At 37.9% G+C, this 27,743-nt stretch overlaps 1 protein-coding gene across 5 annotated transcripts in view; it reads left to right on the top strand.

The window, feature by feature from the left end:
- Window positions 1–27,743, top strand: part of col12a1b (collagen, type XII, alpha 1b) — a 72,670-nt gene that overhangs the window by 25,566 nt on the left and 19,361 nt on the right. For 3 of the 5 annotated variants that reach the window (XM_048208030.1, XM_048208033.1, XM_048208034.1), the window contains 42 exons: window positions 36–178; window positions 1,212–1,341; window positions 2,332–2,477; window positions 3,624–3,753; window positions 3,855–3,991; window positions 6,019–6,148; window positions 6,595–6,734; window positions 7,019–7,151; window positions 8,026–8,046; window positions 8,879–9,018; window positions 9,915–10,044; window positions 10,264–10,412; window positions 10,555–10,684; window positions 11,049–11,188; window positions 11,300–11,429; window positions 11,826–11,965; window positions 12,390–12,519; window positions 12,657–12,796; window positions 13,057–13,186; window positions 13,314–13,453; window positions 13,539–13,671; window positions 13,785–13,924; window positions 14,015–14,144; window positions 14,224–14,363; window positions 14,456–14,585; window positions 15,823–15,965; window positions 17,380–17,509; window positions 18,071–18,213; window positions 18,458–18,587; window positions 19,392–19,511; window positions 19,657–19,803; window positions 19,899–20,015; window positions 20,373–20,525; window positions 20,618–20,692; window positions 22,112–22,251; window positions 22,450–22,573; window positions 22,850–22,993; window positions 23,241–23,405; window positions 23,519–23,557; window positions 24,140–24,278; window positions 25,701–25,843; window positions 26,824–26,933. In XM_048208030.1, the coding sequence (XP_048063987.1) occupies window positions 36–178; window positions 1,212–1,341; window positions 2,332–2,477; window positions 3,624–3,753; window positions 3,855–3,991; window positions 6,019–6,148; window positions 6,595–6,734; window positions 7,019–7,151; window positions 8,026–8,046; window positions 8,879–9,018; window positions 9,915–10,044; window positions 10,264–10,412; window positions 10,555–10,684; window positions 11,049–11,188; window positions 11,300–11,429; window positions 11,826–11,965; window positions 12,390–12,519; window positions 12,657–12,796; window positions 13,057–13,186; window positions 13,314–13,453; window positions 13,539–13,671; window positions 13,785–13,924; window positions 14,015–14,144; window positions 14,224–14,363; window positions 14,456–14,585; window positions 15,823–15,965; window positions 17,380–17,509; window positions 18,071–18,213; window positions 18,458–18,587; window positions 19,392–19,511; window positions 19,657–19,803; window positions 19,899–20,015; window positions 20,373–20,525; window positions 20,618–20,692; window positions 22,112–22,251; window positions 22,450–22,573; window positions 22,850–22,993; window positions 23,241–23,405; window positions 23,519–23,557; window positions 24,140–24,278; window positions 25,701–25,843; window positions 26,824–26,933 (5,444 nt within the window). The remainder of the gene's footprint in view (window positions 1–35; window positions 179–1,211; window positions 1,342–2,331; window positions 2,478–3,623; window positions 3,754–3,854; window positions 3,992–6,018; window positions 6,149–6,594; window positions 6,735–7,018; window positions 7,152–8,025; window positions 8,047–8,878; window positions 9,019–9,914; window positions 10,045–10,263; window positions 10,413–10,554; window positions 10,685–11,048; window positions 11,189–11,299; window positions 11,430–11,825; window positions 11,966–12,389; window positions 12,520–12,656; window positions 12,797–13,056; window positions 13,187–13,313; window positions 13,454–13,538; window positions 13,672–13,784; window positions 13,925–14,014; window positions 14,145–14,223; window positions 14,364–14,455; window positions 14,586–15,822; window positions 15,966–17,379; window positions 17,510–18,070; window positions 18,214–18,457; window positions 18,588–19,391; window positions 19,512–19,656; window positions 19,804–19,898; window positions 20,016–20,372; window positions 20,526–20,617; window positions 20,693–22,111; window positions 22,252–22,449; window positions 22,574–22,849; window positions 22,994–23,240; window positions 23,406–23,518; window positions 23,558–24,139; window positions 24,279–25,700; window positions 25,844–26,823; window positions 26,934–27,743) is intronic. The other 2 variants (XM_048208031.1, XM_048208032.1) reach the window with 2 other exon arrangements.

The raw sequence follows: 27,743 nt of genomic DNA, 5'->3' as shown, positions 1-27,743 counted from the left end.
CCGCTTACATTTTTCCATTGCTTTCCATGAATCAGACAGCGGCCCAGGGACACCCACTGACCTGGTGACTTCTGAGGTCACACATTACTCCTTCCGTGCTACCTGGATCCCACCTGACGAGCCAGTGGAGAAGTTTCGTATCGAGTACGTCCCTGCCGCTGGTGGAAGCACTGAAATGGTGAGCATTAAATACACCTATATCCAGCTTTTGTTCAAATGGACAAATGCATGCATGGTAGATACTTCACAGACTTTAAACTTTCATTTATTAGCCTGCGTTCTCTTGCATCTTCTGCAAATCTTTATAATGTTCCAAAACCTAGTGAGCTGCCTTATAATGCAACCTCCTAACCATCAATGAGCTTCAACAACCTCTTATTTGATACACTAAATAGGCAGCAACACTCATGGTTGATTCTGGTAGAGTTTGACATTATCTTGTTAATGTAAAGTTAATGTCACAATCCTATAACACAAATATTTAAATACATTTTTAAAATTTGATTTAGGTTTAAACTATAGTTTTCAGTATTGAATAAAAATATTAAGGTATCTGCATTTCAATCAGTTCTATTCTAAGCTTGTTGTGATGGTTTCCTTTTCACAATGCCGCCTTCAAAATTTGCCAAAACAGAGTATTTTAGAAGCTAGTGTAATTTTATTATTATTATTATTTTTTTTACTGTAATCTTTTGCATTAGGAGTATATCTATGATTCTGTCTAGGTAGACAGTTCTCTTGTGGAACAGAATTTAAATGTGCCTATCGCTTATTTATTATTGTGCCCTTTGCATGGTTGCTATAAAAGTCAAGTTTGATGAAGAGTAACATTTGACATTTAATTTCTATATCTCTACATACCTTTACACCTCTACATAACTTTAATGACTTCAGTAAAACAGGACAGCTTTCATATAACATTCATTCAAAGCTATGCATCATGTCATATTTTATTTTACCGTATAGCCTACACTGTGTACGTTTGGGATGATCTATATGGCTTAAAAGTATCATGTATCAGCATGGGCTGAACTAGATCCCATAAATCCCACAACATGTCCTGCGTGTCCGCGTGCTGAATTCCGACCTCTAAGAACCTGCAACTTAAGAGAGATGATTACAGATGTCCACATGCCTCCCCGTTTCACCCCTCCATCTTGTGTAATACCCCTCTCAGCAGACAATCACCTCTCCCTGATGATTTTTTTCAGATGTTCGTTGATGGTGAAGAAAACACAGTTGTCCTGGTCAACTTGACCCCCATGACCGAGTATGTTGTCAGAGTCTATGGAGTGATTGGTGAGGAGAGCAGTGAGCCTTTGAAAGGAACCGAAACCACATGTAAGTTGAGCAGATCAAAACCTCTCATACTGTTTATGTTAATCACACTAGTTTTCCTACTGTTCATTGTCTGATAAAACTCACTAATTAAACCCTATCTTTACCTCACCCACTGGAAACAGCTGTTTCCCTGTGTACTGCGGCTATTTTCGCAACATTGTCTACATAAGGCAGCAACTTTCTAACTGAAAATGGAATGTGATACTCTAGCAACCACCCAGAATACCTTAGAAAACATCTAACAATTCCCTAGCAAACACTTAAAACACCCTACACCACTCACATTTTCTGAAGTAAAGTACATTTCTCATGTTTTCCACCAACTTTTGAATGACCAGGCTTGCCCCAATACCTAACCACAAACATATATATGCAAGAATTTGGCCTAAACAAAATATCCTTTAAGTTAAGTAACAGCCAATGTGTTGGGAACACACTAATGATGCCTGAAAATGTGTCTAGGTAGGCAGCTCAGTATTGTTTGGAGCAAAGCCAGAAATAAACCTCAAAGAAATACTGCAGCTCCTATACAACATACAATTTTAATGCTGGTTTCCACATCGCAAATAAGAAGCAGCTGTAAAATCTGTGAAGTGGCCCCTTGTCAACAGCTTAGTTTTGTTCTTATGGACGGACAAAGAAAACTTGAATCATTTTTTACAGATTTAAAGTAAACAGAACATCTTAATTGGCTATTCTCGCTTTATAGTTTGCTTAAGTCTTTTTTTACATTTCTCACTATAATGTTTATGATCTACATTACAAGATCTTATCCCATCGTAAAGAGAGGCTTATCGTTTTGTCATGAGCCACTTGGATGCAATAATCTGCCGTGGTCATTGTGGCTTTAGCTTTATGGTCGTTTAATGTGACCAAAACATGTACGTTGATGAGAAATCACAACTTTTTATTGTACTTTTTCATTCTTATAAAGCTGTTTTGAATGTGCTTGAAAGATATTTTAGATCATTTAAACCTTTTTTTCCACAGTGCCCCTACCTGCTGTTACCAGCATGACCGTGTACGACGAGGCCCGGACGTCCATGCGGGTCAGATGGGAGCTAGTTGACGGGGCCAGTGGATACTTGCTGAACTACAACACCATCAACGCCAGCGTGCCCTCTGGAAAGATGGAGGTGAGTGTCTGTCTCACTGACGCCTTCCAGAACACCCTCCAGACGATCTCTCAAAATTTCCACCTCTGCTTTATTAGACCTCAAGTCAGAGTAAACCCACCTCTTGCCAGCGGCCCCTTTAGTATAGCCAGATGGTCAAAGCAGGGAGCAACTGTTTTACACTGCTGTTCAGGCCTATAGGAAAGATAAATCACAAATGAGATCAATGCAAAACCATTTCCATAATCTGACACAAAGTGTTATTTTACAATTATTTATATACAATTATAGTATTAATTAATATTTTGGATTAGCTATTATTTTTAGATTTTCAGTTTTCATTTTAATTGTAATTGTTTTTAAAATTAAAGTGTTTTTGTAAGTGTTTTTGTTATTTTTATTAGTTTTATTTTCTAAATATTTCTATTTAGCTTGAATTTATTTTTATTTCAGTTTTAGTAACTTCAGGACTTAAACTTGTTGTATTTCAGTTGGTTGCCAAGGCAGCAGTTCTAGTTTTATTTTATTTTATTTTATTTTACAAGTTTCAATAGTTTTAGTTTTCATTTTAGTTAAAAAATGTAACTAAATTTAAATTTAGCTTCCAAACAGGATGTTATTCAATTAGGATTTTATCAGTCGGAAAAAGACTCTAATTATCTCAAAGTTACGAAGATACAGAAGTCTGCAATCAAAAATTATAGATATCATTTTTGACTTAAACCTTTCTCATCAAATTCCTTTGAGGTCAAATGATCTGCTATCCACATTCATTTTAAAGCTCTTTACTCTTATTGTATTTCACAGAGACAAAGTTGATAATTAAATTAGGCTTAGCCAAAAGTTTTAGTCTCCTGAGAATGAAAGAGTGGCCTCTGAGTAATAAAATCCTTCTTTTGGCAAAAAAGGAGATAATGCTGTCTGTTCTAGATCTATTTCCTCCCTGAAGTCATGTACATAATAGCACCCAAATATCTGCAGATGCACTGTGTTTTTTGGAAAAGTCACAACCATCGTCCCAGGAGACCCGGCTGATCTGATATAGTCTGGAGGTGACATACCTTAACCGGGAGTGTGTTTATGCCAGGTGTTCCTCATAACAAGTCTTGTCTCGCTGGGTCGTTGCTTCGCTAATGTCCATCCTCTTTACATCCCTCCCTCCTGCAGATGCGAGTTGGAGCAGATGTGAATGATGTCCAGTTATTGCAGCTGGTTCCAAACACAGCGTACTCTATCTCCCTGTTCGCCCTACATGGAGTGGACGCCAGCGAACCCCTGATCGACAGAGGAGTCACTCGTACGTCTCTCTTCAGATGGTTTCGATCTTTTATTGTCAATATGTATTGTAAGTTCTTATAAATATCAAATTAAATCTCTCTCTCTCTCTCTGTCTTCTAGTGCCTCTGCCTCCAGCGGGTGAGTTGAGAATCACAGAAGTGACTCACAGCTCCATGCGTCTAACTTGGGATGCAGCTCCTGGAAACGTCAGAAAGTACATCATCATCTACAAGCGAGAGGATGGAGAGCAGAAAGAGGTGATCAAAATCAAAATTTTTAGAACCAGTTCCAATAAAAAAATAAAAAGAAGCCAGTTCTGAAAAAGAATGATGTTTGATTTCAGCTAATGGAAGGTAGGACTAAACTAATTAATGGAATTGTAATTGTAGTTACATTTCCTATCCTTAATCATTTTTAACAGTTGGAGTTTACAGCTCGAAATAAAAGATTTTAATTGCAGTTTAATGGACTGTCTTGTTATATGATGAATAGTCTTAAGTTGGGAAATAGGCCTGAGCTATGCAGGGAATGTGAGATAGATGAAGACTCGAGCAGTGGAGAAACCTTTTTGGAGTTTATTGTAGAGAGGGTCTTCTGTAGAAGAGTTCATTAGCTAGGACTTCCTGTATTATGAAAATATTAATCTCACTGAGGTACTCACACTCTGATCCTGATCAGATGGTAGGACAAAATCTTGGGGTTTACGCTGAGGACACCACCTCTGGGAATTGGCTCCCCTCTTGCTCTCCTGTCTCTCTACATTGATGCCTTTATGGATATTTCCAGAGTACTGCTGTTTTTACAAAAGGTTTCTTTTATCTTTGAAGATCTACTGAGATGAACCAGTGGAACTATTTGAGGAGGACCGAAAGGTCATGTCCAAGCAAACTTGTTGATAGGATGCACACTGTCTTGTTTATCTCTTCTTGGACATACTTTGGAAAGAGGTTAAGATGACCTGATTCACTAAGCCGAACTCTGGGTCCATCCCTACAAGGCCAAACATCACTGTTGCTATTTATCATACTTGCCATTATGTCATACTTTGAGGATGATTTGTCAAATCATGTGCCTGGTTTAGGAAAGGTGTGTTATTAGTTTAATTACTTATGATTTTTGCCTGGTGTACAACAAAAGGAGGGAGGGATCTGGGCCAAAACCTGTTTGCATCAAATCCCTTAGATTAAGAAAACAATACATTAGAAGGTAAAGGATAACCTTGGTGAAACTTGGGTTGCAAGAAAAAACTTAAGGTAACTTAAAGGGTTAGTTAGGCGTCTGCTCTCACCTAAGCTTGTGCTATTCCTACATCCTATGTCATACGCCGGAATTCATGAATGCGCAGACGAATGTTACCGGAAGCTAGAGATTATAGTCTATAAAGTTATAAATATGGATATTTTTCTTACAAAAATGCATCAGAATCACTTTATTAACCCCTGGGAGTCATATGGATTACTTTTATGATGGATGGATGCACTTTTTTGCTATCTTTGTTGCTGTTTACTACCATTATAAAGATTGGAAGAGCCAGGATATTTTTTAATATAACTTTAAGATTGGGTTTGACTGAAAGAAGAAAGGCATATACACCTAGGGTGGCTTGAGGGTGTGTAAATTATGGGATAATTTTAATTTTTGGGTGAACTATCCCTTTAAGGTCGTCTTTAAGTATATCCCTTTAATTGCTTAACTGTTCTCTTAACTTCTGTTATACATTGCAACAAAGTCTTTGTTAACCCTTAGTAATTTCACCCTAAAAAATTGAAGGGACCCAAACAGTCATCTGCTGATATTAAATTGATTGTGTGTTAACTGAGGAGGAGGAAGTACCAATGTACATTTTTAGTGATCGAAATAATAATATTGAAAGTATGGTATGATTTGTTTCTTTTTTCGGTACAATTAAGCCAGTTTCACACCAGGTGAGAGCTGCTTTTGTTAGCAACAACAAAAGCCTAGAGTGAAGTCACTGAGTTCATTAACAATGATTCTGGACAAACACTGTATAATGTAATTTAATGGAAAAAATGTGAGTGGTACACCAGGATTTTGAGCAGTTGGTGTTTTGCACAGGCAAGCGCTGTCCTCAGAAAATCTAGTTTGGTGTATTATTTTACTGTTCTGATAAAAAAAACACCCAAGTTTTCACTCTGTTACACCAATGCAGATTTCAGTCCGTGTGTAACGAATGGAGCCGAGGCGAGTCGGTCTGTCAAAAGCATCTGTTATTCCTTTTCCCTAGATGTGTATTAATGTTAACGCTGACGTTGGTGTTTGACAGGTTGAGGTCAACGGTGACATCACCACTCTGGTTCTCACCAGCCTCCGTTCTCAGACAGAGTATGATGTTACTGTCACTCCCATCTACAACGAGGGTCCAGGAAATAAAATGATTGGCAGTGCAATAACTGGTGAGTTTATAATTCTTATTGATTCCCCAAGATGACTCGATTGACTGATGATGTTGGTTTGGCAACAGCAATTACTTCACGGCTGTCGGTTTTTGTTTGTCACATTGGTGTTGAACTATGACTTACTGGCTACAAGACCTGCAATTTCAGCAGGTCTTTCAAGCTCCCTGTCTGGATAATAACTGCCATGTGTGACGCCAACCTCACCCAAGCCACGTGTATGTGTTCATGGCTTTATTTTATCAGTCCCAAGGGTGATACCCTTCATCAGTCCCAGATCTGCAAGTCTGTTGTTTTCTTGCTGACACACAACCCGCTTCCCTTTACACAGGAACACATTCACTTGCTCCAACGCAGCATGATGGGACTTGTCAGGTCTGATGGTTCACAGTCCCAATGTTCACACCAGTTTGTATAAGACACATGCTTTCTCTGTTGACATACAGATGTGGTTCCTGCACCCAAGAACTTGAGGTTTTCTGAGGTGGGCCAGACTTCATTCAGGGCCACATGGGAGCATGGAGCACCAGACGTCGCTCTGTACCGCATCGGTTGGACCAAGAAGGGAGAGAACAACTTCAAATATGTACGTTTACCAGCTTGTTATTTGTATCAAGATTTATATTTATTCAAACTAAAAATTTTTTTTCTCAGTATGAAGAACATTTTAATAATCTAATGAACCCTTTTCACTATAAAGAACCTTTTGTGGAATGAAAAGGTTCTTCGTGGAACCATCAATCCCAAAGGGATTGTACACAAAGAGTGTACCATTAATCTAAAGCAACATAAAAATTTAATCTTTATTACAAATTTAATGAACTCTCTCTGAAATAATATGTGATGCTCACTGAAATTGATCTTTTGTAGGACATCCTGAGTCGTGAAGAGACAAGCCAAGTTCTGACAGACTTAGACCCAGACACAATGTATGACGTCACTGTCACAGCCATCTACCCCGATGAGTCGGAGAGTGAGGATCTGATGGGGAGCCAACGCACATGTGAGACTATCACACAACCACATATGTAGAACACTGACTCTTGTGTACTGGGACAAAAACAGGCAACAAAACTGCCTAAATTAGTCTTTTCACTTGAGTACAACCTCCTGCCCGCATTACGGGCCCAACAATGCCTCTGGCCCCCCTACACACTGTACCCCTTTTCCCCCCTAAGAGACGCCCCCCTTATGACACCATCATATGCAATAATAATGTGTCAAATTATACACTACCATTCAAAAGTTTGGGGTCAGTAAGGTTACTTCTTTATATATACATATATATAAAGAAATTAATACTTTTAAAAAGCAAGGATATTAAAGGCATTTATAACATTACAAAACATTTCTGTTTCAAATAAGTGCTGTTCTTTTGAACTTTCTTTTCATCAAATAATCCTAAAAAAGTACCACTGTCTTCACAAAAATATTAAGCAGCACCAAATTGGCATATTAGAATGATTTCTGAAGGATCATGTGACACTGAAAATTAGAGTAATGTTGCTGAAAATTCAGATTTGAATCACAGGAATAAATTAAATTTTAAAATAAATTACAATAGAAACCAATCATTTTAAATTGTAATAATATTTCACAACATTACTGTTTTACTGTCTTTTGATCTAAGAAAAACAGCCTTGGTATGCAGAAGAGACTTCTTTTTAAAAATATTTTAAAAGTCTTATAGACCCCAAACATTTGAACAGTAGTGTACATATTAAAAACATTAACAAACCTCACTTGAATTTAGATTAGTGTACAAAATAACCATATTTTATCCATTTCCCATTTGTCCCATGTCCCAAGACTCAGAGCCAACACATTAACAGCTGTTGACGTTATAATAAAATAATGTGTTGTTTATCTTTTTCTAGTGTCAAAGGTCATTACACCCGGTATGTTGTTTCGAATAAGAGGAAATTTTATTGTGAATGTAAATGTAATGAGGATGATGAACCTTTTAATGGAAAAGGAAGAATTGCATGTGCATTTTTGTTTCACCAGAAACTCATCCACCATCATTTGTCCATCATTATTCATCTTTGCCATTTCATCATTATCATTTTTTCATCGTCATCTGTCATCAGTCATAAACGCGCATGCACGACTTGCCCGACTGCATTGTTTTTGTTGCAAATGATCATTTCTCCATCCCAAACACCCATGCACCTCCTCCATCCATCATTCAGGATTGATTCATGATGCTCATGTGACCAGCATAACGAGTAGGGTTGGGAATCAATAACAAATTCAGAATAATGTTCCATATTTAACAAAGCAAAAATAAATGAATTGTAGGATTTTTATGATCTTTGATTCCATTCATGAATGAATTGATTTGTTTTAATGAAACAGTCAAAAAGACTCACAAATCAACCTGAGTTATTTGTTGAATCAAATTAATGAGTCTCTGAATTTGTCAGAAAGGTTGTTGAGTGACTAGGTTGGCTGACTGATTAATATTTAACTAATATTTGGAGGGTTTTTTGTGCAATAAACAATAAATAATGTGCTTTAAAGTACAAGAAACATGAGAATATGTTGCCAAAATCATATTTTTTTTTCGTTTATTTTACAATTCGGAATAGTTTTCAAGGGTGATACTCTAAAAGAATGAGTGCAATCAGAACCAGAATCATTAAATTTCTCATGATTCCCATCCCTAATAGTTTTAGCTACTGTTCCTAAGGACAGATTTTGCTGATTGACCTTTCTGTCTGCTCCCAGTGCCCACTGGACCACCACAAAACCTCCAGGTCTTCAACGCCACCACCACAACTCTAACCGTGAAATGGGACCACGCGCCAGGCCCCGTCCAGAACTACAAAATCACCTACCAGCCCGTTGCAGGTGGAAAACTGCTGTCTGTAAGTTCGGCTGTCCCCATTCAACCTCTTTTAAGATGTTTTGAAGCAGGGCATGGGCCATCTTTCACTTAGGATGATGAGTGGCAGAATCTGTTTTGTTGAGATCAAGGCCCTTGTGTTAATCATTACAGCAAGCTGCCTCTGAAAGCCAAACGGGAACTTTGTGACAGGAAGTCATTACCAACAGACTGATCTGATGCAAACCATCACAACATGTCTGTTATGTGGCCCTCAGTTACCATCAAGATACAAAACAATTATTGTTATATGGTTAATGTCAAGGCGCTTGAGATGAACAGTCCAGCGAACATTTATTGTTTGTTTTGGGACTCTTTAGCTAACAATATTAAAACTGAACAATGGTGCTTTTACCAGTTTTTTTTATTAATGCAGGATGATGCTTACTGGTCACAACAACAACTGGTGAAAAATCTTTTGCATAATATTTCCTTGCATTTTATTCCACAGCAAAACAACATTTTTGTTTTTAATATCATCAAAATGTAATATCTTTAGCTGCTGAAGACACCTTGTTTATGTGAGCTGTTGGTTAATGTACTTACATATTTCATTTATGCATTTAATGCTTTTATCCAAAGCAACTTACAAAAGAGGAACAAAATCAGTTTGTCAAATAATGCCAGGTTTATTAGGAAGCAAGCAGGAGAAGAGGAAAAATGGAGAGAAGCTACTTAGGCATTATTTTAGGGTTCTTTTTAGAATTTTTTTCTCATTAAATATCTTTTTTTACAAGGAAATAATTGACATTACAGAAGCAAAATGGGTTGTGAATGCCGTTTCTTTTGTGTTGCACCATATTCAGAATATTTTTTGACAAGGAGCCCTTCTCATTGAACACCAAATCAAGTCTTACTATTGACATCTTATTCAATCAGGTTCAAGTTGGTGGAAAAAAGAACAGTGTCATTCTTCAGAAGCTGTCCCCTGACACCCCTTATTCCATCACTGTGGCTGCCGTCTATCGCACTGGAGAAAGTAAAGATATTTCCGGCCAAGGAAAAACAAGTAAGTGGCTCCAAGAGAATCCTTTCAATGTCCTGAAGTATTTTATGACTCCGTTCGTGAAACGAAAACAATGATAAACTCATTTAGGGAGGATGCATTCCATAAAACATCTTGGTTTTCACTCACATCTGGAGTTTTTTCAGATGTAGAGATTATTCGAGATGTTATGCAATAGAAATTATATTGCATTATGTAACGCTGTGTGTGGTGTTCCTGTAGAAGCCTTAGGAGGAGTGAGAAACCTGCAGGTTTTGAACCCCACCATGACCACGCTGAATGTTCGCTGGGAGCCAGCGGAAGGAAAAGTCAAGGAGTATAAGGTCGTCTACGCACCTGCAGCTGGTGGTGCCGAAAGCATGGTAGGACTGGTAGGACTTCTAGAATCGACTAAAGAATAAACTACAATTTGATGTTCAGATTAAGCATAAATATTGATTTGCAGATCTCAAGTGGAAGTGATTGGCAATGTTTCTTTGACTTAAAGAGACTTTATATCTACCATGCAAACAGGAGCAGGTGTCAGGAACCACTACCACCACAGTTCTGAGAGGCCTTCAGTCGGACACACTTTACACTGTGACCTTAATTCCTGTTTATGCAGAGGGAGAAGGCCAAAGAATGTCTGAAAATGGAAAAACAAGTGAGTTTCTATTTGAAACAAATGTGTCTTACTATCAGTATCTTGCTTTCACTGATTAGAAAGGAAAAATAGGTGACTAAACGGCTCCCTCTGATATTTCTGTCCAATTCTTTTGCCCATAGAGAGTATTATAAGCTTGTGTGCAACTATACAGCCAACAAAGGTTCTTGATAAGAAGTAGTTCTTTGTTAAACTCAATGTGCTGCAAATAGCCATCGAAGAGCCCTTATTTTTAGGAGTGAGCATGGATATTGCACCATTCTGTGCTTTGAGAACATGACAGAAAATGCAGTTTGGAACTGCGATCTGGATTATGCTTTATATTCCTGTTGCCAAAACAGTAAAATGGAAATCTTCTTTGCAGGGGCTTTGGGTGGTGTGAAGAACCTGAGGGTCACCGACCCAACCATGACCTCTCTGAATGTCAAATGGGACCCCGCAGATGGGGCCGTGCGCCAGTACAAGATCTTCTTCGTTCCTGCAGCTGGAGGAACTGAGGCGATGGTTGGGCTCTCTCAAAAATCTTCCTGCTACAAACGCTACCACTTAAAATTGTTCATTACAAATGTGTTTTTAGAAGTTCACTGAAGTTCATTTCCCCCTTATTTTAAATAGGAACAAGTACCTGGAGCTCAAACGACCATAGTTCTACGAAACCTGCAGCCTGATACTCCGTACACTGTATCCGTGGTTCCAGTGTATCCCGCCACAGAGGGCAGACGCCAGTCTGAGAATGGAAGGACATGTGTGTATCAACTTTGTAGCTTATTATTTATCTATGTACAAACATGATGTCTTAGTTACAACTTAATGAACTGACTACACGACCTGTTTGGATAAATTTGTGTAAATAAAAAAAATTCAAAGTATCATTATACGTAGTTCAGTACAATTAAAATGTCTATTTTTAACCTCATATTTGTGTGTACTATGTAAAACTCTATGAATCAGTAGAATCTCCTGTATGGAGCACTATTTGTTTGGCATGTGAAGTTGCTGCCTATGTAGAGAGTTTCAAATCAGTCACTTCTAAGATTAGGATGCTGCCTACATAGGCAGCCAACAGTAAGGCAGCTCATTCGCTTTTGGAACAGTGCTGTTTAAAAGCATATTTGACAAATAATTGTCTTTGTCACTCTAGTACCTCTTGGAGGTGTTCGAAATCTCCGTCTCATTGATCCCACCTTCACAACACTCACTGCCACATGGGAAGCTGCCGATGGGAATGTGCAGGGCTACAAAGTGCTATATGTGCCCACCAATGGAGGAACTGAGCTCATGGTAGGAATAACCTAATATTTCCAAGTTCATTTCTACAGCGTTGATGAAGTGGAAATCTCTCTAAAATCTAATGACATGGCTTGCAGACAGATGTATATAGACATGGTCTTCCCTAGAGGAACAAAGATGAGAGAGTAGTGGAATGAAACTCTAACTGAATTCTCATTATGCTCAAAAACCTGCTGGGAAAGTTTACAACTGGGAGCACCAATGTTTAGATGAAGCTGGAATAAACTGTGAAACTGATTTGTTTGGCAAGCTACAAAGAGAGATTTCTTTTTAGTTTTTAGTTTAATTTTCTTTATCTGTTTAGATGGGTAGACCTTCTGCAACCAATTTTCATTAATACAAACTAAGGTTCCTTAGTTGGCATGGTTTTGAAGAAGATGTAGTGTACTGAGATCTAGTTTCTATATTCTTTCAGGAACAAGTGTCTGAGAGCACCACAACATTAGTGTTGAGTAAACTCCTGCCAAACACAATGTACACAGTGACTGTTTTGCCAGTGTATGCTGAAGGAGATGGACCTCAACTCTCAGCAAAGGAAAAGACTAGTAAGTGACTCCAAAATGACATCGGTCACGCTAAGAAATCATATATGAATATCTGTAGAATTTTTAACGCATAATGTAAAAAAAAAAAAAAATGCATGCAAACAATGTCAATTTTAACTCCATTGTTGTCTCCTTAGAACCTTTGGGCAGTGTGAGGAACCTGCAGGTAACAGATCCAACTATCAGCACCTTGAATGTACGCTGGGAGCCGGCAGAAGGCAATGTGCGGGAATACATTGTCATTTACGTTCCTGCCGGTAGCCAAGATCAAGAAGTGGTGAGAATGATTTCCATGGATGTTCCAGAAACAGCAAAGGAGAATTTAACTCTGTAGTTTCACACTGATACACTCTTACCATGAACATTGAAATGTAAAAAAGAAAATCTCCTTTGATTGCTTGTTAAACAAATGACAGCTGTAAAGCATTATCAAGCCCCACAATCAATGCTGATGTATCCATTCAAGATCTTCTGACAGCTCTTCTGCTAACTTGGACAGTATTTTATTTTTCAAGTCCTTTTATTTTGCTTGGGCAGGATCAAGTTTCTGGAACCACCACCTCAACTGTTCTGAAGAATTTGCAGCCTGACACAACCTACACAGTGACTCTGGTGCCAGTATATCATGAGATGGAGGGCAAGCCTCTTTCGGAGAATGGAAGAACAAGTTAGTTCATGTTGAAGATATAGTGTAGTGCATCGTTAGATAATCTTGGCGACCAAATTGAAATGCCTGGCGGTCGTTTACTTAACAATGACTGAGGTATTAAAGTTCATGTATCCCTGCTTTTCAGAACCACTGGGTGGAGTTCGCAACCTTCAAGTTACCGATCCCACCAGCAGCACCCTAAATGTGCGATGGGAGCATGCTGAGGGAAACCCTCGAAATTACAAGGTTTTCTATGTCCCGCAGCCTGGAGACTCTGAGAAGATGGTACGATGTGATTAACAAACTTCTAATGGTTTATATAAACAACCTTCCACATTATGAGACCAAATCTCTTGTGTTTTGTGATCAGGAACTAGTTTCCGGTGGCACGACAAGCACCGTACTGCGCAATCTCAATGCTAACACGGTGTACAAGGTCACATTGTTGCCTATGTATGAAAATGACGTTGAAGGAAAGCGTCAGTCAGAAAATGGAAAGACAAGTGAGTCCAGATATTTGTATCTTGCAATTTTGGGATGGAAAACTCATCTTCCTCTATGATGATCCCTGTTTATTGTCTCGTGAGGGTTCACCATGTCTGTTTCATTAATGTAGAACCTTTGGGAAATGTGAAGAACCTCCAGGTGACAGATCCAACTGTGAACTCTTTGAGAGTGCGATGGGACCCAGCAGATGGAGATGTTCGTCAGTATAATGTCATCTACGTGCCTGTTGCCGGAGGTGCTTCAAGCATGGTAATCACCTAAATCCGTATTTGTCTCATGTTTGTCAGTTTGGTTAGTTGGTTGTTAACTAGTGTGTGCCTGTACTGATGTACTCTACAGACTCAAGTGTCAGGATTATCCACCAACACTGTTCTGAGAAACCTGCAGCCAGACACGGAGTACAGGGTCACCGTAATACCAATATATCCAGATGCCGAAGGAAAGAAACAGTCTGAGAATGGGAAAACAAGTGTGTACCTGCAATGTCAAGTTTGGATTGTACTCTGTTAGCATGCAGCATACTTAATTTCAATTCTCACAATTCCCAGAGCCTCTGGGTGGAGTGAAAAACCTGCAGGTCACTGATCCCACAACCAGCTCATTGAAGGTGCGCTGGGAGCCCGCTGAGGGTAACGTCCGGCAGTATCGAATCTTCTACGTTCCAGCATCTGGTGGTGCAGAGGACATGGTAAAAGATGCTCTACGGAAGAACCTCTATTGTCTTTCTGGACATGCTACTGATCTTCTGTAACTTTCTTCTTAAATTTCATACATCAAAAGGAGCAAGTTTCTGGAGGCACCACCAACACTGTCCTGAGGAACCTTCTGTCAGACACAGTCTATACTGTGACTGTGGTTCCTGTTTTTCCAGAGGGAGAGGGTCTCCGGCAGTCTGAGAAAGGAAAGACACGTAAGTTGTACTACTACTATTACTATCGCTTAAAAATCGTGAGGTACACAGGTGATCCAATTGTGTAGAGCTGTGCTATGACTTTTCTGAGTATTCATATTTTTTGACTTGGACCAATCAACCCCCTAGAACAGCCAATCAACTACATAGTAACAATAAAAATGCTTTGAACACCCTAGCTACCACTTACACCATGTCTACACTGGATGCGACCAATGTTACATTGTGCCGCAACAGCTAGAAGCTGTCCACACTGGACGCGACAAAGCAACAGTTGCAAATTCATTTGTCCCTTCTTTCAGAAGAAGCGCAAGCACTTGGAGTACATCAGAAATAGAATTGGGCATCAGTTTACTGTCGGTGATTTGCATCCAGTATAGACGGCATCAGTGATTATAATGGGTTCTATTTGCCTTTGTCGCGTTGCGCCACTCGTGTCTGGTGTAGACACGTGTTAGCAATGCTTTGCAACCACTAAAAAACAATTCTCACTATTAACTAGTTGCTTATTAGCATGCATATTACCAGGATATTGGCTGTTTATTAGTACTTATAAAGCACATATTAATGCCTTATTCTGCATGACCATATTCTACATCCCTCAATCCTAACCAATACTTAAACTTAACAACTACCTTACTAACTATTAATAAGCAGTAATTTGAAGTTTATTGAGGCAAAACTTGTAGTTAATAGTTAGTTAATAGTGAGAATTGGACCCTAACCTAAACTGTGACCATAAACACTAGAGCAATTGGATTTTGTATGGTTCACCACTCATTGTGAAGCATCAACACAATTTATGCATGTTGGTCTAAATGCTAAATTTTATACACTGAGCAAAAACTACAGGATTAGGATAAGGTTTTGCATACATAACAATAAGTAGCGCTAAAAGAAATTGGATCCTTTGAACTCATGTTGGATAGCTTTTTACTGATTTCTGTAGGAATTTTCACATCTGCTTTGGTTTAAAAAAGCGTGCTAAGCTGTTTTAGCATCAACCCTAAATGCCCCCCACCACCTGCCTTTCCTTTTTGGCACTTTCTCACCATAAAACCCGTCTGCGCCACTGTCGAATGCCTTGCTCAGCATTCATTCCTGAACTTTACTGAGCTTCCTCCTGTTTAAACGTCTCTGTGAGCTGTTCGACTTCCTCTGCTATTCTGTAAATTCCTTGTTCTCACTCTGCTGTTTTGTGGTTTCTCTTTCAACACACTCTCTCCCTGTTTCACAGTTCCAAGAGTCCCACCCCGGAATATCCAGGTCTACAACCCATCTCCCAACACTCTGAATGTGCGCTGGGAACCCGCCTCGGGCCAGGTGCAGCAGTACAGGGTCGTCTACGCCCCGCTGAGTGGGATCCGGCCTCTTGAGTCTGTGAGTGACGCACAAACACGCATGCACAGCATTAACTCATGTTCATATTTAGGGGACACTTTTATGCAAAACTTATTAAATATATGTGCATTTCATGGAAACCAAACCAGTGACGTTGCTAGTATTATGCTCTGCCACTTGAGCTACAGAAACAATGTATGTGAAATATATGTTGAAGAGTTTTCATTTTTCGGCACTGTACAACAGTTTTGGACCCAGCTCACCCAATCAGAATGCAAACAATTGATAGTTAATCTTTTTTTTTTTAAGTAGCATGCTACTAAAAACTACATTGAAAGTGTAAAAGACATTTCAGATAATTATCAGATTATATAATTAAAAAAACAACGAGGACCTCAATAAACTGAAACATGTAAATTAACACAAAATGCAGCTAATAAACCCAAAACAAAGACAATGAATTGAAAACATAATGATAAACAGCAGTCTTGAACTAAATATTTATTAAACTACAGCAAGTAAAATGGCTTTTGTGAACCCTACAGGGGGATGACTCATGAATCTGCAAAACTATTTATTTGAACAAGTTCATTGCTACAACAAACCGTCTGAACAGATTCACTGAAATTATTTAGACTTTCTAATGCTACTTCAGAAAAAGAGAGATGGAGGAATATTTTAGGGATAAAGAGTTTATTGTGTCATCTTGTTCTGCAATTTAGCGTTTTTCTATTCCTAGATCCATTACTACTTAATGTACATAGTAGCTCATTACTGAAGATCTGGAAATTAGTCTTTGTTTTTGCTACTGTCACAGTATTTTAAGTTAGTTCATTAAAGTTACTCTCCAGCTCAGGATGTTTAGCACCTACCCTTTTGCTTTTAGCCGTCATTTACAGTGTTTTTCATAGAAAGAAGTTCTTTAGGAGTCTCACAGGCTCACAAGACCCCCCTTCCGCATCACTAAATACAAGTTGGGACACAAAAAAACATTTTCATATTCTGCATGCTGACCCATATTTGTCAAACCCATCAGTTTGAGACAGAACTGATTCTGTCATGAGCGTTGACGTATGGAAAGTATGCAGCTGCCATCAGTGATGTGAAGCCAATAAATAAGAAACAAATGAACAGATGGGGTGATAATCCAGCGGGGTGGTGACAGGTAGCTGACGGGGTTTCCCCGTCTCCCCAATCCTGTCTCTCTTCAGCTCCATCCATCCCCTGAGGTCAATTACGCTGATCTGACAGTATTTATGTAGCATTTAACCCCATGAGCACATCTGTTTGCATTACATTTCTGTTTGGAAATGTTATCTAGCTACACTAGTCTAAACAGGGATTTAACAGTGACGTCATTATGTATATTCACTTTGCCAGATTTGCAACGTCTGCACTGGGTTTTGTGAATATACTAGTCTCTGTGTTATCTAAATAATGGTCTTCTCCTCAGGTTCTCATTCCTGGCAACATCAACAATGCTCTCCTGGATCAGCTCATCCCGGATACTCCGTACTCTGTGAACGTGATGGCGGTATATGCTGATGGAGAAGGCCCGGGAATTGACGGGAAAGGAAAAACATGTGAGCTAAGGCTTAAAATTTTGCTTTATACACTAAAACACAGGAAATATATTTTGGTGCAGTTAAAGTCATCATGAAATAAAAATGAATCTATTTTATAAATGCATGTTATAGATCTTATTGTGAACTCTTTTCTGAAGAACCGAAAATCTTTTTTTTTTTTTTTACCTCTTACTGTTTAATCAAAATGTCATAACTGGACCTTGACAGTGAAAATGACAGACTTCTCTCTGGTGACGTATGCAGAACTTTTAGTAGATTCATTTAGTCTGTTTAAACCCTCCCCTGCAAGCTTGTTTTCATCTGCATCATCTTTTGAGTCCCACTTTTCAACAGCCAATCAACAACCGATATATAGAACCATGTTTAAGCCCTACATTTTTTTTTTCCATTCCATCCATTCCACTTGGACGTACATCACAATACAGAAGAAAAGATCTGTCGCTACTTCTGTTTTATCGCAACATTAAACCACCTAGCAACCACCCAGAACACCCTAGCAACCACATAGCAACTCCCTGGCAAGTCAAAACAACTTAGCTTTGTAAATGTCTATTGCAGTACCACGAGCTGGACCCAGGAACATGAGGGTCTTTGAAACCACCACAAGCACGATCAGCATCGGCTGGGATCACGCTGAGGGTCCTGTGCAACAATATAAGATTGCGTACGCTCCATTGACAGGAGATCCAATCACAGAATTTGTGAGTTGAAGTCCAGTGATTATTGCTACAACTTTATCTGCACTACAGTCCTTTTGCATTGAGGTCTAAGTTAACATAAAATTTAAATTAATCCTATTTATTTTCTTGATGAGTGTTTTTTATCATGCTGTGCATGATTTATCAGTACATCTTATTCTAAAGAAAAAAAATGTTTCATTTCTCAAATTAGACTTGGTTGTGGTTATTCAACCAAACATCATATATCTGATGGTTTTCTCTGCAGACTGTTGTTCCTGGCAACAGAAATAATGCTATCCTTCAAAATCTACTTCCTGACACCCCATACAACATCACCGTTACAGCAGTTTATCCCGAGGGACCTGGCGGATCCCTGAACGGAAATGGAAAAACACGTGAGTCAAAGTAACTGCCCTTGCAAAACATACACTGCTTAGATCACTATACAACTTGTGTTTAGGAGTAACTAAGAGTTGCAACATTACTTCTTTAATGCGTGACATTATAAAATTAAAACTGCTGAAATAAAGTAACTTGTAGTTTGGCAAGCTACAGTTAGTAGCAGTGGAATTGTAGTATTATTTATGTACTATTATAGTTTTTATTTATATGTTGAATTAGCATTTATTTTTATATTTTCTGTTTTCATTTTAAGTTTAGTTTAATTTTTAATAATTTCTTTTGTCTTTTTATTAGTTTTAGTTTTTTAATTACCATTTAGGTTCAATTTAATTTAATAGTTTTTCATTTTTTTCTCATTTTTGTTTAGTCAAGTTTTTCATCTAATATTTATAATTTATTTTAGCTTTATTTAAAAAATGTAAAAAAATAAAAAATAAATAGTTATAGTTACAGTTAGTTTTAGTTATAACGATAATAACCCTGGATAGTAGCAAGTACACGTAGTACAATCTCAACCTCGACATCTGCCATTTGAGGATATTCTTAAGGGTTTAAGGAGAATATGAGTGAGCAATTGCTGGTAGGGCATGGTGGAGAGTTTGAAATACTGTTGTTTGTGTTGGCACGTAATCTTCCAGTTAGCATGGGCTAGAATCCAGAACATCCTTCAGCTAACAGTAACACAGCACAACTAAAACATCACTGTAAACCTGTGCATTTCTTGTTTTAGGAGCATTTAAACACTATTACTGTGATATTTATCAGTAGTTTTTAACCATGGATCTTACTGTGTTCAGTTGGCCTGCTGGAACCTCAGAACCTGCGTGTCTCAGACGAGTGGTACACGCGCTTCCGTGTGTCCTGGGATCCGGCACCAGCTCCAGTCTTGGGTTACAAACTAGTCTATCAACCAACAGGTACCAAATACTGCAATAGTGTGTGTTCACTACATGCTGTTTAAAAAATGTTTTAACTCAAAGTCATGAAATCCTAATTTCTTTCTTTTTAAAATTCATCAGTGAAGTTCAGTTGTTAAATGTTTTGTTGCCTTTCCTCCTTTAGATAAAGACGAGTCTTTGGAGGTGTTTGTTGGTGATGTCACCAGCTATACTCTACATAACCTGCTTCCTGGCACAACGTACGACGTTCAGGTGTTCGCCCAATATGATGGCGGTATCAGCAAACCTCTCACGGGACAAGGGACAACATGTACGTTTTATATAGCATGTTTAGTTTTAAGCCACTGTTTTCAATGTCAGCAAGATTCCCAATTTGAGTGCAACATCTCCATCTTATCCTTTCAGTGTACCTCAATGTGACCAACCTTGAGACATATGACGTTGGCTATGACAGGTTCTGCATTAAATGGACGCCTCACCGTGCCGCCACGTCTTACAGAATCAAGCTGAATCCTCTGGACCGTGAGTCACGCTCTTATTTCCTTCTACCTTGAGTCAACATTGATCTGTTCCAAAACCTATAGTGAGCTGCCCATCTAGGCAACATATTTAGGCATGTAGCCACATTTCATTATATATACACTACCATTCAAAAGTGATGATTTTTTTTACATTGATAATAATAAGAAATGTTTCTTAAGCACTAAATCAGTATATTAGAATGATTTCTGAAGGATCATGTGACACTGAAGACTGGAGTAATGATGCTGAAAATTCAGCTTTGATCACAGAAATAAATTTTAAAATACATTCAAATAGAAAATATTTCATATATTTCATAATATTACTGTTTTTACTGTATTTTTGCTTGGATATCAGCGGCAGCTAAAGGTCAGCAGGAGATCACCATCACTGCGGGCCAGAGTCAGTACTGTTTTGAAGGTTTGAGCCCAGACTCCCTCTACAGTGCCACAGTGTTTGTCCAGACACCCAATCTGGAAGGGCCCGGAGTCAGTACCAGAGAACGCACCCGTGAGTTTATCCAGAAATAAGAAGAATTCGTCCTCTTGCTGAATTTAAACAATGATCCTACAATGTCTTCTGACTTCTTTTGGTTCATCTAGTTGTTAAACCAACACCGGTGCCAACAAAACCACCCACTCCTCCACCACCACCCACTATTCCACCCGGCTGGGCAGGTAAGTGCCTTCAGCCACTGCTTTAGAAACTCATATTGTAGTTAAATACCTCAATTCATGCCAATTTTCATGGTTTTCTTGGCAGCAGATTTTCAGTTGACAAGCAGCACTCACGTTTTCTTCAAAATCTTGTTAGTAAATAGATTGCGGTTTGGAATGGTGGAATAGAGTGCCCAGAGCTTTTATGGATACAAGCATTGCAAACATGTTCTAGATCTCCTTCTTTGCAATGAGTTTGGATCAAATTAATATCAGTTTTAAAACCTTGGAGAAAATCCTTCTGCTAATAAAATACGGATCCTTTCTTTTTATCTTCAATTCATAAAAAATTTGGATCCCTAAATTCATGCTGGATCATGCTCAAAACGGTTTTATTCATCACGCAAGAAGTCTACAAGTTGCCTAATGCTTCAATTCACAATGTTTTCTACTCCAGAGGAGTCAGCTGGCTTTAAGTATGGAGTGGCATGGAATAATTCATTGAAAATGACACCATTAATTACACAAACTAGCATTAAACAATACTTCTGCAGCACTATCTTAATTTTGACATTTGCTTAAACATTTCTAAAATCAAAAGTTTTATCTGTTAAGTTAATGCACTGTGAACTAACATGAACAATTCTAATTTTATTAAAGGGGATCTATTATGCCCTTTTTCAAAGTCAGGTTTTCATGCTTGATTTTTCAAAAAACACATTATTTTTCCCATATTTGTCATTGTTGCAGCTCCTCTCTTCCCAGTCTGTCAGTAACGCTCTGTATTGTTCCTATCTCTGTGAAGCCCCTCTTTCTGAAAAGCACACTGTGCTCTGGTTGGTCGACTCGACCAGTGTGTTGTGATTAGTCAAGTGCTTCAAGCTTGTTTGGGAAATGTCCCGCCGCTTACCATAATCACCAGTTTCAACACACTACTAACTAAATCAACCAGGCCCCGCACCTTTATTTTGCATATACTCCCGCTGGAGCAACTTTGTGCTTTGGAACTTTGCAGACCTTTTTCAGGCTCAAACAGCAACACTAAAGAAAGATAAACATGGAAAAAAAGCATAATAGGTCCTTTTAAACTAATATTAACAAAGATTAATAATTGCTTTGACAAAATTCTTAGCTCATTGTTAGTTAATGCATTAACTAATGTTAAGAAACAAGTCCTTATTGTAAAGTTTTATCAATTAGTTACTCTTTAGACCTTCTGGATTTCATATGCACGTCATTCTTGCATACTTTCACAAGAATATGTGGCAGATTGTGACAGTAATTACAACATGGAGGTTCATTAAATTGTTTTTTCAGTGACTGAAAAAGTGTTTGTTAGCGAGATTTCATTACCCATTCTCCACTCTTATGTAAAAGTTTAATCAGAAACAAAGCTGTTCTTGCATGCTCCAGTTCATAGAGTTGTTTTTGTGTTCTCAGTATGCAAAGGAGCAAAAGCAGACGTGGTTTTCCTCATTGATGGCTCCTGGAGTATCGGAGATGAGAGTTTCAGCAAAGTCATCCAGTTTGTCTTCAGCGTTGTTGGCGCCTTTGATGTTATCGGCCCATCAGGAATGCAGGTAAAACCCTAGCAACAGAATAGCAACACCCTAGCGACCACCTAGAACACCCTAGCAACCAAATTGCAATACTCTGGTAATCACCTATAACATGTCGCAACATTTTTGTGACTTTGGGAAATGAAAAATGTAGTTTAACCAGTCATCTTTGGGACAGATATATTGCATCATTGTATCTCAATATTTTTGTGTCGAAAGGTTTCATTTGTGCAGTACAGTGATGATGCAAAGACTGAGTTCCGGCTCAATGCGTATAACGATAAAGGCATCGTCCTCTCTGCTCTGAAACAAATCCGTTACAGGGGAGGAAACACAAAGACAGGTATCACTACAACACGCCTAAACATTTACAGCTGCTCTAAATACACAACTTTAAAAGTTGTTGACACAGAAGATCATTTATTTATAAATACATTCAGAATTACCAATTTTGTAGTGATGTATGACCCAAACATTTCTTGACAGATAGATTTTTACAATTTTCTTGATTTTTGGCCAAGCTTAAGAATTAAGAATTCGCAGTATAGACAGATTTAGATGTTAAACTTATGAGGGATGAGTTTTGTTGATGTCGTTTGCTTATGTTTATCCCTCCCAGGTGTGGCTCTGAAGCATGTATATGAGAAGGTCTTCACTCTTGACAGTGGAATGAGGAGAAACGTACCGAAGGTCGTGGTGGCCGTAACAGATGGACGTTCTCAGGATGAAGTGAAGAAAAATGCTGCCAAGCTACAGCATGCTGGTATGACTCACTCCCAACTATAAAGGTTATGACATAAGTATGAGCTCATTACCATATGATATCAGCACCTATTCAGAATTCAAAAACTGATGAATGACAGTGTGAACTACATCAGTATGCAGCGCTTTGACAATCATTGGAGTTGTAGTAGGAAACTACAACCTAATTATGTCTATTTTGATATATTTTAAATATAGAATATGGTGTCTTTAAGATAAATATGCTAATGTAGATTGTGCCGTATCAGGTTACAGCGTGTTTGTTGTTGGAGTTGCTGACGTGGACTTCGTTGAGCTGCAGAACATCGCCAGCAAACCAAGCGAGCGTCACGTCTTTGTGGTGGACGACTTTGATGCCTTCTCCACCATTCAGGACAACCTGGTCACATTCATCTGTGAAACTGCAACATCCTGTGAGTTGATGTTTTGTGGTACTTTACAAATGATACTTTTAAGAGATCTTTGAGAATTGTACAGCTGATCTGTTCAAAACTTAAATTAATGTGTTTACGTCTTGCTTCCACAGCCTGTCCATTGATCTATGTAAATGGATTCACATCACCAGGTAGGCGTGTGTCATATGCAGTGTACATCATTGTTAAAAAGTTTGGGGTCGGCATGATTTTTTTTGGTAATGTTTGTTCTTATGCTCGCTAAGGCTGCATTTATATGATCAAAAATACAATAAAACTGTAATATTTTGAAATATTATTACAATTTTAAATTGTAATTTATTCCTGTGATCAAAACTGAATTTTCAGCATCATTACTCCAGTCTTCAGTGTCACATTCAGAAATCTTTCTAATATGTTGATTTTCTGCTCATGGAACATTTCTGATTATCAATATTGAAAACAGTTATGCTGCTTTATATTTTTGTGGAAACCGTGATACATTTTTTAGCATTCTTTGATGAATAGAAAGTTCAAAAGAGCAGCATTTGAAATTTGGATTTTTTTTGTAACATTCTAAATGTCTTTACTGTCACTTTTGATCAATTTAATGTGTCCTTGCTGGATAAAGTATCCATTTCTTTAAAAAAAATAAAACCATCATGACCCCAAACTTTTGAATGGTAGTGTATATATATATATATACATGTGTTTATGTATGTAGACCACTAACATGAATTATGTGATTTTCCCAGGATTCAGAATGCTGGAAGCTTTCAATCTGACTGAGAAGATGTACGCTAGCACCAAGGGTGTCTCTATGGAGCCCGGTTCCTTCAACAGCTACACTGCCTACAGGCTCCACAAGAATGCTTTCCTGAACCAGCCCTCATCGTGAGCTCAAACCTCTCTTGATTTGATTTGAATGCTGATTTTGTTTACAGTTCTGTTACTCATCATGCATGACTCTGCATGGTGAATTTAAAGGAACAGTGCAAGTTTTTTCAGACTTTATTTTATATGTGGAATACACAAGAGGGGAAGTTTAGCTCTTTCCATACAGTGAAAGCAGACAGTAACCAGACACTGTCACATGTTGTGATCTGTTAAAAGACATGCAAGAAGTTGAGGTCAAACCTGGTGTGACGCGTCCTGACACGCCATGTTTGAATGTTCATGAATCAGACCAAAGAGCAAGATTTTTAGTGAATAACAAATGAATGGCTTTAGAAGACATGAACTGTAGTGTACAAGTCGTATGGACCGCTTTTCTGATATTTTACAGTATTTTTTGCAGCTTGAAATGCAGCATGAACATCTCCTTTTGTGTTCCTTAGAAAGTCAATTAAAGTATTTCTTGAAAGTCTTATTCAGTTAATGTACACTACTGTTCATTAAGTTTAGGGTCTGTAAGGTTTTAGTTTTTTGACTGCTGTAACAAAAGAAGAAATTAATACTTTTACTCAGCATGGACACATCAAAAAATTCTATTTCGAATAAATGCTGTTCTTTTGAACTTTCCAGGAAAAAAAAATCATAATTTCCACAAAAACTGTATTCAGCTGTTCCATAATTGTTGTTCCACAGTTGTTTTCAACATTGATAATAATCAGAAATGTTTTTTGAATGATTTCTGAAGGATCATGTGACACTTGAAGACCGGAGTAATGATGCTGAAAATTCAGCTTTGCATCACAGGAAAACATTATATTTTAAAATATAAATAGAAAACACTTATTTTTGCTCAAATAAATGCAGCATTGGTCAGAATAAGTGATTTTTTTCAAAAATATTAAAAATATATATATTTTTTAAAAATCATACAGACCCCAAACATTTTTTTTTTTTTTTTTGAGATATTGCTCCATTTCTTCAGATAACTGCAGTTATGCTACATGGTATGTAATGTAATGTCTGTTATTGCAGAGGAATGCTCTTATCGATTACAATAATGATTGTAAATTAAATTAAGTTGTTCATAAGATGACACTCTGACAGTGTGCTTGTGTGCAGACATAACTGTGAAAGTAGTTTGCTAAAAGAGAGAGTCATTAGAGGGCTGTAAGGCAAAAGTGAGAGCTTTTTTGGCTGCTGCTTGCCCAGGTAGAGCCCACTATCCAAAAGCATTCAAAGCCACGGTTCTCCCACACACTTCCTTAATTATTTTACCATAGAAAAGTTCTGATAAAACATGGGATCAAATAAATCTAGTCTGACCTGCCAGCGCTGATGTCTGCAGAAAGAACAGAGATCCTTCTCCTCGCTCTGGCTGATTTTGTCAGCTTTTATTTTTTTTTTTATTTTTTTTTTATACAGATATATTCATCCTGATGGCCTGCCTTCCACATACACCATCATTCTGATGTTCAGACTGTTGCCGGACTCACCAAACGAGGCCTTCGATATCTGGCAGGTGTCAGACAAGAATTACAAACCCGAAACTGGTGTCACCATCGACCGTAAGTGCTGTTTCCCTCCTTTATGTTCACACCTTTTCATATCAGAATCAATGTCTTCATGGACAACAAATGGGAAATAAAAATCACAAATGAGATCTCTTTAATATATCAGTATTTTGTTGAGATTAAATGGAGAGCAAATAAAGTCTTCTGTTTCTCACATTTTCCCAGAGCCTAGTAAAAATAAAGCCAAATTATCTGAGCTGAAACATCTCAATAATAAGAATTTAGTCAGACTAATATTTCAGGTTTGCTTATGCCTTAACATAATTTTTACTGGCTTTATTTTAACAACAAATATTTATATTAACATAAACATTAACATATTAAACATAAATAAAAAAGTAATATTTTAGGTTTTTCAACTGCAAAAAAAAAAAAAAAAAAATCTAATATTACTTCCACAACAACATGCTGGAAAGTTTGCTGGAAAAACATCATAAAGTGATTTGTTTATAAACTTAATCAATTCCAGTGGATGCTTCTAAGACTGTCATAAATCATTTGCAATTATAAAACTTCCATGTCAGCTAGCTAGATAACTCTATCTTGCAAGTTTAAATCACCACAATTCATAATAATAAAGTTGATTGCCTCATAGAAAACCACATGTTTAAGAATGCAGAGCATAAAAACTCCCCATCCTTATTTTTGAGTCCTGTACACTGTCCACATTCATTTCTCTAGAATTTTACTTTGTTTCTCCTTTTATTTCTGCTGAAGAATTTAAGAAGAAACATCTGAGAAACAAAGCTGATATTTAAATAACATATCTGAGATCTACATTTAGCTTTGAAAAAGTAATAAAATGCTCCTCAAGGCTTGTTCCAGTAATCTGATTAGGCCTGGTCCACAACATCTCCTTTAGTCCTATCATACGTTTACTGCAGAGGATGTTTATTTGCTCTAGTTTGTGGTGACTTGTGGGATATTTAACTCAATTAATATTTGTCTCTGCCTTCCTATTTCTATTTGTCCAGCATCTGCACAAACTGTGTCGTTTTATAATAAGGATACAACAGGAGAGATCCAACGAGCCACGTTTAAAAATGATCAAATCAAGAGGATCTTCCATGGAAGCTTCCACAAGGTAAATTGCTTGCTTATTACTGTGCTTTAGGGATATTGATGGCAGAATTTGATGGAGACAAGTGCCCGCATTCTCCACCATAAATGTCCGCGTATACAGAGCCAAGCTGTGTGAGGTCTTCAGCAAAAACGGTCTCAAAACAAATGTCCATTATGTCTGAATGCACAAAACATGCAAAGATGTTCACGGAGATAGATCAAGGGATCTATTTCTTTCAAGAAGACAATGGTCTACAACTGTGGAATAGAAATGTAGGACAAAGAGGGCATACTGTCAGCAAACTTATTCACTGAGAGGGTTTGAATCTGAAATTAGCAAGTTTTGGACTGTGCATGAAAGTTTTTTGTGAGAATTTTGCAGAAAGGAAGACCACAAAATGCTTACGTTGAAATTAAAGTGTGATGTGGCAAGCTGAAAAAGTTTCACAAAGTTCAGAAGTTAGCTAATCGTAACAGAGATTAAGAAATACAAGAAATACAATAAGCTAAGCTCATTTGCCTATATGTTGAACTCGGTTACATCACTAGACATGCACAACTGCACACCTGCGCACATTGTGTACATGGCCATTTATCATGTCAGCTGTGATGTAGGTGATTAATTAAAATGCCAAGATGTGTCTCAGAAGTGTAAGTGTATTTGGTGAGACCAGAAAAAAGTGTTTATCTGGCAGGCATACAGGAAAATGTTGAATCGCTGCTCAAAAAACAGTTAATTCAGAGTGCCAGCAAATGCCAAGCATGGAGCAGATGAATTGCTTTGAGCTGATTTATACGTTTGTCCTTATCTTCAGTCAGTATCTCTGACTGG

Source organism: Megalobrama amblycephala, linkage group LG11, assembly GCF_018812025.1.
Source record: "Megalobrama amblycephala isolate DHTTF-2021 linkage group LG11, ASM1881202v1, whole genome shotgun sequence".
NCBI lineage: Eukaryota > Metazoa > Chordata > Actinopteri > Cypriniformes > Xenocyprididae > Megalobrama > Megalobrama amblycephala.
The sequence above is the reverse complement of the archived record's forward strand: the minus strand, read 5'-3'. Positions and strand labels throughout refer to the sequence as shown.